Genomic DNA, 12,636 nt, shown 5'->3' with positions numbered 1-12,636 from the left:
CATATTTTTCTTATATAAAAAGTGCGGAAAAGTTGTGTAGAATTAGAATGGAAGAGACACAATAGTGACATTCTTATATGATTATATGTTGTCAAAATAAAGCCAAATATCACTCTTCTTTAGATAATTAAGCATACTGTATAATAGTCTCACGTTCAAACTTTGCTTGGATTATCTAAGAGATAATTTCTCCAACCAAGAAATCATATCCGATAAAATTAGTCAACTCTTTAACATTGAGATTCGAACAAAGGTCAAACTTTTCCTTCACTAAACCAAAGAGCAGCTCTATTGTCACTCCATCAACATCACTCCATCAACATTCGAAAATATAGTAACTAAGCCTCCGTCCCTCTATATATATGCACACATTCAAGGGACTATTTTCTATCATACCAACGAATTGTTCACCTTAAAGAACAAAAATTCATCGACAATTCCAACAAAAACCAAAGTCAATGGCTCGTGTAATGATAATTTTCCTCGTTCTGGTCCTCATGACCTTCTCGCCTTATAATCCGTCCCTGGTCACGTCAAGAAAGCTATTAGAGATGAAGAGACATCAAGTGCTGTCAACAGCGAGGGAGGAGAAAAGCCACATGACTCAGGTGGCAAAACCCAAACTTACTGTTGGTCGGTTTCTGATATCGGCTCCTAGCCCCGGTGTTGGACATGCTGGTGGTGGCCGTTGATTTCCTATGATTCGTGTTTTTCTTCTTCAAATTAAGATGTTTGTTGTTTTCACATTTCACCAATGCACTCCAAAATTACTGAACCGCAAGTATCTAGTTAGAGAAGTCTATTTGTATACATAGAAATAGTTTACAAGGTCCAATGTGGAATAAAACAGTATACCTATGTGTTTACTCATATCAATTACAAGTTGCCTCTCCCCCGTGTCTTATCGACTCTTTACCGGTTTGGAGTCAAGATCCGAGACCTATCCTCCCGCAGAGACACTACAGGGCTCCGACCATCTTGTGGATTTTGGTTTGTACGCAGAATCTTCCATTGTGAAGTTTTCGTTTAAAGCGACGACCCCTCCAAAGATTTGTCTCAAATTTGATATTGTTTTAGTCAACTGCCACAACGTCTTTGTGATACCTCCTTTCCCTGTTACCGGATCTATTGTGCAAGAGTGTGGACTCGCCAGATTTACTAGCTATTATGTCACCGTTGCGTCTCCGTCACACTACGCCGTTTCAAGCATCGACGTTTCTTCACAGAATCGATCCTACAGTTTTCCCAGCCATTTTTTTGTCGCCAAAACTATTGTGCAAGAGTGTGGACACGCCAAATCTTCTCGCTACTATGTCACCGTTGTGTCTCCATCACACTACGCCGTCTCAAGCATCGACGGTTCTTCACAGAGTTGGCTATACGGTTCTCCCACCCCTTTCCTCGTCGCAAGAACTATTGTGCAAGAGTGTGGACTCGTCAGATCTTCTCGCTACTACACTACTGCTGCGTATCCATCACATTACGCCGTTTCAAGCATCGACGGTTCTTCACAGGTTCGACTCTGCGACCATATCACCGGAGCTGCTATTTTCTACAGAGTTTCATGGACTACTTGCTATCAAAACCCATTGGTTGGGTTCTTCAACGTCATTTTCGACTTCTTTGCGTTCTTTCGAACGCGGGCTTTAGGATTACAAGTGAAGCTTCTCTATGGGTCTCTTCTCTCCTTAGCCACATCTATCTCTCGTTATGTTTTAGTTATTTTCATTTATCAGTTTATCGTCGAAGATCTCTCCAGTTGTATTCGACTTAGTCCATTGGGCCTTTAATCTTAATATAAGTATTTGTTGTTAAAAAAAAGCAAATACAAGCTTACATAAAACAAAATGGAGGAGTTATTTATAAACACCGATCGGGCAATACAATGCCCGTGTAACATTAGATGTCATCAATCATCAAGATTTGTTTAAAAAGTTTTTTTCTAGTGAAATTGCATCCCATATACACAATTTTCTCATTATTAACTCAATACCCTAAATCCCACACCATGATATTTTTGTTCATAGACACACAATTTGTCACATCATGTGACTATAAAGTATCTGGCTCAATCTTGGTCAAAAAGTGAGTATAACTTCTGCTTCTATCTTTCTCAAAACATTACTGATCTATTGGTCAAGGCTGGCATGGAAAGAACCTCTCCCTTCTCCCATAGTCACTTCTGGGTCCTCTTTATCTGCTCTGCTGTTGCAAGTTCCACTTTGCTAATCCTCATCTCTATCGTAGCATTCTTGGTGGTTGCAATCATAACCAGACCTGACATAGCTTACACAGTGAACTTTCACAATTTCTGATGTATTTATCTAATTTCTAACTTTTTTCTGGTTTTTTAGCAAATTGATTCTTTTTCTATTGCTATTTCTTAATACCAGAAAATTCTAAGCGGAAACATGTATCTCTTAGTTCAAAACCACAACATTTAATATTAGTTTTTTCTATTACATGCACATGTAAACTAGTAAAATCATTTGAAAAGAAACAGAATTGGCTGTTCATTTCAGTGTGATGCTTTCAAAACAATCCATTCAGAGGCCTTTTAATTGCTAACTTTAATCATAATCATTACGCTACGTTTGTATTTTTGTTACGGAAAAAAAAATTAATGGCAGCAAAAATAGTTTGTTTTAATCAAAGTTTGACTTATACACGTTCATGTTCTTTTTTGTCAACCACCTACGCATTGCCTCTTCTCAGTTGTGTGGTGGTTGATCCTCTAGTTGACCATAAAAAGTCAAATGCATAATGGGCTCCTCGAGAACTTTTTTTTTTGTTTTCTTTTCTTCTGTTATATATCTGAGGTCTGCTGCTGTTACTTTCCCATTTTATTAGAATAAAATGCAAAATCACTGCTAGCTTGTCAACAAATTCTGCTATTCTAGTATTTGTTGTTCTAATAACCAAAAATTCATGAGGTGAATATGATATTCTTTGGTCAAAATGATTTTTTTTTCCACCAAGTTTAAAATGTTTAAAAATACTTATATAATAGATTTTGATCTACTTTTTCCGACTCCTCGATCTTTTACAATAGCTCTACTGCTAAGAATGAAAGCATGGATGAAACAAAAAAAGTGAATGAGATAAGTAAATGAAACAGAGAAAAATAAATGAACACAATTATATATTCATTCCTTTAAATGATGCACTACAGGAAAAAAAATTATCTTCTTTTGGATGTTTTGAGATTATTGGAGATAGTCTAATAGAGAATATGTGTTTGGTTGTACTTGTATGGATCATAGGTTAAGGATTTGGAGCTGATTTATGTAACAACTTGGCGCCCTTCATCTCAAAAAAAATTCAACCGGTTAGACTTCATCATGAATGGGGTGACATTCTCATGATCTATCACATTTGGAAGAAAAAGAGACATACAAGAAAAAACAAGACCACTGCTGACATTCATCTTCTCATGTCACTCCCTCAGTTGGGTATTATGAATCTCCAAAATTAGAAGACCTCTCTTTCGGTGTAGCACACAAAATCTTAGCACATGATCTCAGTTTGTTTTACACTTTTCATGCAAAAGTTAACGCGGTTGGGGGGGGGGGGGGGGGGGGGGGGGGGGGGGGCACTTTTTATTTGTATTTTTTTGTGTAAAATTACAAGAATCTGTTAGAAATTGCAGATGAAACTTCTCTTTAAAGCTCCTAATAAATATTTTTGTTAAGTTAATACGCCCTGCATAATTAATTATATTTTTGTTCCTATAAATCTAGGAAGTGTATTCAATTGAGAGCTTTAGGTGATTTGCAACAAAATTACAAATCCAGTGTTATTCAAACATAAATTTTAAAATTTCATTTTAAATCCAGTGTTATTAAACTTGACATTTTATAAATTACTCTCAAATCCAGTGTAATTGAAAATATTTTTAATTGTGGAGTTTTAAAGTTTTCAAGTGATTTTAGAGTGTTTAGGTGGAGTTTTTTAGTTAAAAAATTTAAAACTCAAATCTCATGGTTTTAGGTGATATTCTAGGGTGGTTTAACAAAAAATATTTTAATCTCTGCAATTCAGTGAAATCATTTAAAACCTCATTAAAGATCAAATCACCTCAAATTGTAGATTGAATACACCCCCCTTGTCCACTGCCACCTCGATAGGGCCCTTATCAATAGCTCCAGGTCGGACATGTTCCCAAATGGTAGAACCCACTATCTCCAGTTTGAGGGCTCAGATCACCGACCTATAGTATCAATCTTTGATCCTACAAAGAAGAAACCGCAGAAGATGTTCAGGTATGATCGGAGACTGAGAGATAATGAGGAAATTAGAAGAATCATAGACACAACCTGGAATGAATGCCAATATCATGACGTCCCATCGAGGATTACAAAGTGAAGAAGAGCAATTGTAAACTGGAGCCGAGACTTCTGTATCAACAGCCAAAAGGAGATTCAATGCTTAAGAGAAGAATTGGATAAAGCAATGTCAAACTTGACGACTAATGATGTAGTGATCTCTGACCTGAATCTGAAGCTCCTTGCAGCGTATAAAAGCGAAGAGGAACATCGGAAGCAGAGAAGCAGACAACTATGGCTGGCGCTGGGAGACATGAACACGGGCTTTTTTCATGCCAGTACAAAGGGGACGTAGGGCTCGCAACAGACTATCAGTCATCGAGGACTCCGCTGGTGTTCCCGTTGTTGAAGATGATCAAATTACAGAGGTGATCTCAGATTACTTCAGAACTATCTTCTCCTCGTCAAACCCCTCGTGCTCTGAAGTAGTGAACGAAGCCATCACTCCGTGGATTGACACGCACCAATGAAAGGCTCATTGAAATCCCCTCTCCTACGGAAATCCGAGAAACTCTGTTTGAAATCCACCCAGATAAGGCTCCGGGCCCTGATGGTTTCTCAGCAGCTTTCTTCCACCCTCACTGGGATACAGTAGGACCTGCTATATGCAATGAAATACAAATCTTCTTCAGAACAGGACAACTACCACATTCGATCAACGAAACTCACATATGTTTGATACCGAAGATCCAGAGCCCTAGGGTAGTCTCAGATTATAGACCTATTGCGCTTTGCAATGTCTATTATAAGATAATTTCTAAGATTCTATCTCTGAGGCTAGAACCTATTCTACAACATGTTGTATCTGAGAATCAATCGGCGTTCATACCTGGAAGAATCATCACTGACAACATCTTGATCACTCATGAAGTCCTCAACTACCTCAAGATATCTACAGCTAAAAAGAGATGTGGCATGGCAATAAAGACTGATGTTAGCAAAGCCTACGACATGTTGGAATGTAATTTTATTCAATTTGTCCTAGAAAAAATGGGTTTCCATCAGACTTGGATCCATTGGATGATGCAATGCATAAAGACAGTCTCCTATTCTTTTCTTATAAACAATGTGGTTAGTGGAAAAGTCTTACCTCAAAGGGGCATACGCCAGGGCGATCCTCTGTCCCCCTATATCTTCATTCTCTACGGGGAAGTACTCTCAGGTCTCTGCAGGAAAGCTCAATCAGACGGTACACTAGCAGGCATTAGAGTGGCCGAAAACAGTCCGAGAATTAATCACCTGCTATTCGCAGATGATACCATGATATTCACCTACTCCAATGCCCACTGCTGCACTGCTTTGTCCTCAATTGTACACAAATATGAACTAGTATCAGGGCAAAAGACCAACCCTGAGAAGTATTCAATCACATTTTCATCAAAGACTCCACCGGAGGTTAAGATCCAAGTGAAGACTCTATTAGGGATTGATAAGGAAAGCGGAGTGGGGAAGTATTTGGGCTTACAAGAACACTTTGGACGGAAGAAGAGAGACCTCTTCGCCTCAATTGTAGACAAGATCAAGCAACGCTCCATTAGCTGGACCACGAGGTTCCTCTCAACTGCAGGCAAGGCTACAATGCTGCAAGCCGTCTTGTCATCAGTTCCAACCTTTGCGATGTCAGCTTTCCAACTACCGGTGAGCCTGTGTAAGAAAATTCAATCAGTCCTAACGAGATTTTGGTGGGATTCTTCAGATGGAAAAAGAAAAATTTGTTGGGTATCGTGGGAAAACCTCACAAATCCAAAATCTCTAGGCGGCCTAGGATTTCGCGACATCATCCTCTTCAACCAGGCACTCTTAGCTAAGATAGCTTGGAGACTGATAACAAAACCGGATTGTCTCTTGGCCCGTGTTCTACTGGGCAAGTACTGCCATAAATCTTCCTTCCTCAAAGTCAATCATAGTACCTCATCTCACGGTTGGGAAGGCATTCTTTGGAGACGTGATCTACTCCTCAACCACCTAGGAAAGTCTATCGGCAATGGGGAAACAACTAGGGTTTGGGAAGACCCTTGGATCCCATCTGCTCCATCGCCAATGCCCTATGGACCTATACAAGAAAAAGATCAAGACCTTATGGTGTCAGACCTCCTCACAAGAGAAACAAAGGAATGGAATGTACTCTTGATCAATGAGCGCTTACCAGTGCTACTTCACCATATCCAACTGATCAAACCCAGCCTCCTAGGAGCTCCAGATGCATACATATGGAAGGCAGATAAATCTAGCTCATACTCAGTTAAGTCAGGATATAACTCACTGCATTACCCTTGCTCCCGACCAACAGTACCACTCAGAAGACTGCTAACAGAGCCACAAAACGATCCCAACAACAACAATGCAGCCGTTACTGTCGCTCCGGATAACAACTCGGGAGACTTTAACTGGAAGAAAAACGTCTGGAATATACCTTTTTCCCCAAAGCTCAAGATGTTCCTGTGGAAAGCGGCTCAAGACTCACTCCCTACAGGTGCGAACCTATCACGGCATGGAGTCTCGTCGAATGTGAATTGTGTCCACTGTAACTGCCAGGAGACCACGCTACACGCCCTCTTCAACTGTCGCTTTGCGCAAGATGTTTGGAAGTTATGACCATGGGAGAGCTATATGGATCACAATTCACTCAACACCTTCCGAAGGCTCCTGGTGGGCTCACAAAGAAAGAAGAACCTCCCACCATATGGAGTCTCCATCAATCTTCTCCCCTGGATTTGTTGGTCCATTTGGTGTTTTCGCAACCATCTCCTCTTCCAAAATAGGACACATTCACCACAGGAGACCTTCAACAAAGCTATCTATTTGGCGAGGGAATGGGAAAATGCCCAAAACCCCAAGTCAGCAAGAGGACCTTCTACCATCGCAGCCCCGCAGCACCCGACTGAAACAAGCTCTGCAATCCGATGTAACACAGACGCGGCCTGGAGATCGGACTCAACAACAACAGGAATCAGCTGGATCTTCACAGCTCCATCTACTGTGGAAGTCAATAGGGGATCGAAGATTCAGATGCATGTATCCTCCCCGCTTCTCGCAGAAGCCTTAGCCATCAGGGAAGTTCTCCAACAGGCGATCTCCCTCAAGCTCACTCATATCTGGGTACGCTTAGACTCCCAAGTGCTCGTTAGAGCAATCGACCGGAATCGAAGTTCATCGGAACTCCACGAAGTTCTCTCGGACATCACCGGCCTCACGTCGTCGTTTAATTTCTATTTCTTTTCTTTCACTCCTAGAAACTCAAATGGGCCTGCAGATGCCATAGCAAAGGCCTGCCTTGCAAACTTTGTATCATCTGGACTTACTTTTTATTAAATAGAAGTATTAGTGTTTCAAAAAAAAAAAAATACACCCCCTAGAGTACAGTTTTGATTTTGATAAAAGGGTAACAAATCTAAAGCCCATCTAACAGCCTTACAAAACAAAAGTTATCGGCCCAATCTTATTAAAAAAAAAACTAAAGCTGACATGGCAAGCAGCGATTGGTTATACTACCGTGTCGAGCATATTTCTCTCACATCGCCACGATTTAGCATTTATCCATAAATAAATAAATAAATAAAAATCTGAAATGGATTTAATTACAAGTGTGACCTTCGTCTCTCTTCAACCATCAGAACACCAACGCTCGCTCGCTCTTTCTCAGCCGTGTGTATAGCCGGAGGTGATCCGTCTTTCTCTTCTCCATTCATTAGATCTAAAGTTGCTAGCTTCTCTCCTTACTATTAATCTCTTCCGATCTCTGTTTGTATTCTCCTGAACGTTTTCTTTTTCTCCCAATCGTGATTGATTGAGAACAAATTGGGTGGGTGGGTGGGCATGAGTTAGATCTGCGTTGATCGTTGTTTTCAGATCTGTTTTGAATGTTCTGGGTAGCAAAGATGTGTATCCAATTGATTTATCAGAGGCGTTTTTTTGATAGATCTGGTTTTTAGATTGTATATTCCATAGCTCCTCTATAGTCAAGTAAAGTTTCATTCTTTTTGTTGTTCTCGGGTTGCTCCGAGAGCTAGATTGATCTACTTATTAGAAACTGTGTGGTGTTTGTTTTTTTGGTTGAATGAATTAGTTTTGACTTTTTCGAGAATTCTTTTTCATGTAAAGGTTGTAACTTTGGTGCATTTTGTGTTCGTTTTCATATTATTTTTTGAAGCAGATAAGAAATTTGGATCAGCTTTGATACAATGGGAGGAGGATTTAGAGTTTTGCATTTGGTGAGGCCATTCTTGGCTTTTCTTCCAGAGGTCCAGAGTGCTGACAGGAAGGTGCCTTTCAGAGAGAAGGTCATCTACACTGTTATCTCTCTCTTCATCTTCCTTGTCTGCAGTCAGCTTCCTCTCTATGGTATCCACTCTACCACCGGCGCCGATCCTTTCTACTGGATGCGTGTCATTCTTGCCTCCAACCGTGGGACCGTCATGGAGCTTGGTATCACTCCTATCGTTACCTCTGGTCTCGTGATGCAGCTCTTGGCTGGTTCTAAGATTATCGAGGTTGACAACAATGTCCGCGAGGATCGTGCCCTCTTGTAAGTAGTCTTGTTGTTGTTTGAGCTGTGGCAGTGTTAGTGAGTTCTTATTCTGTGTGTTGGACTTGCTTTGTTAGGAATGGTGCTCAGAAGCTTCTTGGTATTCTGATTGCCATCGGTGAAGCTGTTGCGTATGTTCTTTCCGGAATGTATGGACCCGTTGGACAGCTTGGTGTTGGAAACGCCATTCTCATCATCCTCCAGCTGTTCTTTGCCGGTATCATTGTTATCTGCCTTGACGAGCTTCTTCAAAAAGGATACGGTCTCGGCTCAGGAATCTCTCTTTTCATTGCCACCAACATCTGGTAAGACAGAGCCCTTCCTTTCACAAGATCATTTCTGGTAAAATAGAATACTTAGGAATTAAAGTTGATGATACGCAGTGAGAGCATTATCTGGAAGGCGTTTAGCCCAACTACAATCAACACTGGCCGTGGAGCTGAGTTTGAAGGCGCTGTTATCGCACTTTTCCATATGCTGATAACTAAGTCCAACAAGGTTGCAGCTCTCCGCCAAGCGTTCTACCGGCAGAACCTTCCGAATGTCACCAACTTGCTTGCCACGGTCTTGATCTTCCTGATTGTCATCTACTTCCAAGGGTTCCGTGTGGTTTTGCCGGTGAGATCAAAGAATGCACGTGGGCAACAGGGCTCTTACCCAATCAAGCTGTTCTACACCTCTAACATGCCCATCATTCTCCAATCCGCGCTCGTCTCAAACCTTTACTTCATCTCTCAGGTATACACACATTCTTACAGTGAATTATCTCCACAATAACATAATGCTAACGTTGAATCTCTTCTTGGTCAACAGCTTCTCTACAGGAAGTTCAGTGGAAACTTCTTTGTAAACCTTTTGGGACAATGGAAAGAATCTGAGTACAGTGGGCAGTCTATTCCAGTTAGTGGTCTGGCTTACCTCATCACAGCTCCAGCAAGGTAATGCAAACTCTCTTTCAGTATTCGTTTTAATCCATCAAATTGATACATCCACCAAACAGATTCGGTGAATAAATGCTGCTATATGATTGCAGCTTCTCGGACATGGCAGCTCACCCGTTCCATGCACTGTTCTACATTGTCTTCATGCTCACCGCTTGTGCTCTTTTCTCAAAGACATGGATTGAGGTCTCCGGATCTTCTGCTAGGGACGTAGCTAAGCAGCTCAAGGTAATTAAATCATAACAGCTCAATATAACATATACACTGAGTTTTCATACATGGTGTGTTGGGTGTTTGATATTTGGAAACTCCGTGCGTGACAGGAACAACAAATGGTGATGCCGGGACACAGAGAGTCAAACTTGCAGAAGGAGCTGAACAGGTATATCCCAACAGCAGCAGCTTTCGGAGGAGTGTGTATCGGTGCACTGACCGTTCTTGCTGATTTCATGGGAGCCATTGGGTCCGGGACTGGAATTCTCTTGGCGGTGACAATCATATATCAGTATTTCGAGACCTTCGAGAAGGAGAAAGCAAGTGAACTCGGCTTCTTCGGGTTCTAAGTTAGCCTAAAAGTGGTAAACTTTGCTGAGGTTTAAAGCAGAGAAGGCACGTTACCTTCTGTTTGCCAAACCTCGAAGGGTTTGAGCACAGGTTAAGGAGAGCATTGTGGTAGACCTTTTTTGTTGTTTTAAACAAAATTTTCGCTTGTAGTTTTTTTTTCTTGTAATACATTATTATACTTTTCTAATGTATGTTACTATGTTTCTAGGAATTTCACTCGACCAAATAAACAATTTTAATGAGACATTCCTTAGCTATCTGATTTTATTAAATACCTACTTCTTCTTTTCATTGCTTTGAAAGAAGAGGAATCCAACGTCTATTAATTCTGAACCATAGTGTTGAATCAATGACATGCACTACCATCTGACCTCTGAGGACGTTGCCTTTTTGGTTTTGCAGTCTGAGCAAAGGAGCTAATAGCAGCTCTCTCTCTCTCCCCCTTGAAGATCATCAGAGATGAACCAGAAGTTTAGTTTGGCCCTATCACACCACTTTGTGGTAGAAACCAATAATCTAAGCCACACACAAACCAACCTATTCAATTATTTTTTTGGAAGAAGTCCGTCAACGTTGGTACATGTTCCCAGTTATGTATGGTTCTGCAAATGAATAACATAGACCATATCCATATGATATTTTGTATGTATGTTCAAAGAAGCAGCTGGTTTGTCTTTCAGCCTATGTGCAAGTGTTAGGAGGCGGTTTGATTTGTCCATTAGAGCCTTCAAGATGACAGAAAAACCTTTGAAAATATCAAATCTTGTTATTGTCTGCAATGGAAGAAAAGAAATAAAGTCTTTTATATATTCATTGTCTAATAACACTTTAGGAGTTCTACAGAGTGAGTTTTAATCTCTTTATCTTAATCACTAGACACAACATAGAAACAATGTCTTCTAGTACTTAGGCTTGGAGTGACCGTCAACACTAAGCTTCAAGGCATGCATAGATTGTTCCCTAACCGCCTTCCTCTCCTTCACTCTCTTCATCAAATTTTCATACCTTCCGCCACCAAGGTGCATCTTCGCACGAGCCTTGAGCCTCTCGTCAACTTTCGGTCTAGGACGTAGCACAAACTCCATCGCCATCGCCGTAGGCACCACCGTCACCACTCTACCACCTGGCACCTTTGGTTTCTCTTCCACAGAGAAGTCAACATCCTCATCAAACTCTCCAACTCTAGCTTCGGGAACTTTCTTCTTCTTCTCTCTTCTGGAAAGCACCTCCTCTTGCTCTTCCCTCTCCTCTTGGCTCAACATGTCCTCGTACCTCGTGCTCCTCTCGTAAATCATATGCCCCCATCTGTTGACCAAGTCGTTAGCGAGCCTCCTGTTACCCCTAGTCTCCTCGTCCGTCCTCGACAAGAACATCACCACCTTGGCGAGACCGCTCTTGATCAGCTGCTCTCTTCTGCACCCCTCTCCTTTGTCTATAATGATGCTTAGATCGTAGAGAATCTGCAAGACGGAGGTGCGGATGTTCGTGTTCGGCAAGCTACCGTCCGGGAGAGGCTCGAGCCAGTTCTTGAGGAGGCTGAGCACCCCGTGGTCCAAGAACACGGCTTGGAGGTGTTTCTTGGAGAGAGCTCCGACGAGGATAGGGAGCTTGGTGAGCTTGTTGGTCGCGGGCTTGCCTTGCTTGTTGAGCTCCACGTCGTCTTCTACCGCGAGTTCGAGATTGGCCATGACTTGTTCTACTTGCAACGCGATCTCGGCTTTCGTTTTCTGCCACACGGACTTGCGTTTTCTCACTTGGAAGAGTTTGGCGATCTCGTCGTTGTCTTCCTTCCTCTTGGCGCGATCGATGACAGCCTTAGTAGGGTTAGGGTTTGGAGTGTTGGTGTTCGTGAGTGAATCCCACATCTCCACGATCTCTGTCTGAATATCAAGATCGTTATCACGAACCGAGTCTTGCTTCTTCTTCTTCTTGTTAGGACGAGACTCGTCTTTTTGATTCCTCTGTCTCTTCTTCTTCCCTACTTTGTCGTCGATAGGACTAGCCCTAGGTTCCGCAAGATCATCAAGAACCTCTTCTGTGTTGTCGACGGAACTAGCCCTAACCCTAGTTTCTGTGAGACGTTCTTGACTCATTCTTTCTGTGTGTTTTTGATTTCTCTCAATCGATCTCTCTGTGTTTTATTTTGTTGGCAGAATGTTTCGTTGAAGACCACTTGACTTGCTTATATAGAGGATACTCTACTACTTAGACTCCGTGTAGCCCAAGTTTTCCTTTTTTTTTTCTAAGTTCTGAAAATCTAATTAAACGGTGGCGGTTCGTT

The 12,636-nt window shown here is 41.6% G+C and overlaps 3 protein-coding genes across 3 annotated transcripts; 2 read left to right on the top strand and 1 right to left on the bottom strand.

Annotated features, from left to right (window-relative positions):
* Positions 1-4,559: 4,559 nt before the first annotated feature.
* Positions 4,560-7,637, top strand: LOC106433899. The gene is made up of 4 exons (XM_013874740.1): positions 4,560-4,693; positions 4,799-6,798; positions 6,861-7,041; positions 7,088-7,637. Exons 1-4 carry the CDS (start codon positions 4,560-4,562, stop codon positions 7,635-7,637), a joined length of 2,865 nt encoding a protein of 954 aa, XP_013730194.1.
* A 199-nt stretch (positions 7,638-7,836) lies between these two features.
* On the top strand, positions 7,837-10,601 carry LOC106433911 (protein transport protein Sec61 subunit alpha). Its single transcript, XM_013874751.3, has 7 exons — positions 7,837-7,986; positions 8,479-8,850; positions 8,928-9,155; positions 9,234-9,588; positions 9,664-9,788; positions 9,884-10,019; positions 10,115-10,601. Exons 2-7 carry the CDS (start codon positions 8,507-8,509, stop codon positions 10,352-10,354), a joined length of 1,428 nt encoding a protein of 475 aa, XP_013730205.1. The 5' UTR covers positions 7,837-7,986; positions 8,479-8,506; the 3' UTR covers positions 10,355-10,601.
* Positions 10,602-10,910: 309 nt separating this feature from the next.
* LOC106433900 (protein IWS1 homolog 2-like) lies at positions 10,911-12,632 on the bottom strand. Its single transcript, XM_013874741.3, has one exon. It carries the CDS (start codon positions 12,446-12,448, stop codon positions 11,255-11,257), a length of 1,194 nt encoding a protein of 397 aa, XP_013730195.2. The 5' UTR covers positions 12,449-12,632; the 3' UTR covers positions 10,911-11,254.
* Positions 12,633-12,636: the final 4 nt, after the last annotated feature.

Source organism: Brassica napus, chromosome C4, assembly GCF_020379485.1.
Source record: "Brassica napus cultivar Da-Ae chromosome C4, Da-Ae, whole genome shotgun sequence".
Lineage (NCBI taxonomy): Eukaryota > Viridiplantae > Streptophyta > Magnoliopsida > Brassicales > Brassicaceae > Brassica > Brassica napus.
The sequence above is the reverse complement of the archived record's forward strand: the minus strand, read 5'-3'. Positions and strand labels throughout refer to the sequence as shown.

Bases quoted from the DNA above. Each gene is read 5' to 3' on its own strand.
- LOC106433899 (XM_013874740.1), top strand. From the start codon at position 4,560: ATGGCTGGCGCTGGGAGACATGAACACGGGCTTTTTTCATGCCAGTAC. The intron at 4,694-4,798 runs GTGATCTCAGAT...CACCAATGAAAG, and splicing joins AAGATGATCAAATTACAGAG to GCTCATTGAAATCCCCTCTC. The intron at 7,042-7,087 runs GTTGGTCCATTT...CTTCCAAAATAG, and splicing joins CAATCTTCTCCCCTGGATTT to GACACATTCACCACAGGAGA.
- LOC106433911 (XM_013874751.3), top strand. From the start codon at position 8,507: ATGGGAGGAGGATTTAGAGTTTTGCATTTGGTGAGGCCATTCTTGGCT. The intron at 9,156-9,233 runs GTAAGACAGAGC...GATGATACGCAG, and splicing joins TTCATTGCCACCAACATCTG to TGAGAGCATTATCTGGAAGG. The intron at 9,589-9,663 runs GTATACACACAT...CTTGGTCAACAG, and splicing joins ACCTTTACTTCATCTCTCAG to CTTCTCTACAGGAAGTTCAG.
- LOC106433900 (XM_013874741.3), bottom strand. From the start codon at position 12,448: ATGAGTCAAGAACGTCTCACAGAAACTAGGGTTAGGGCTAGTTCCGTC.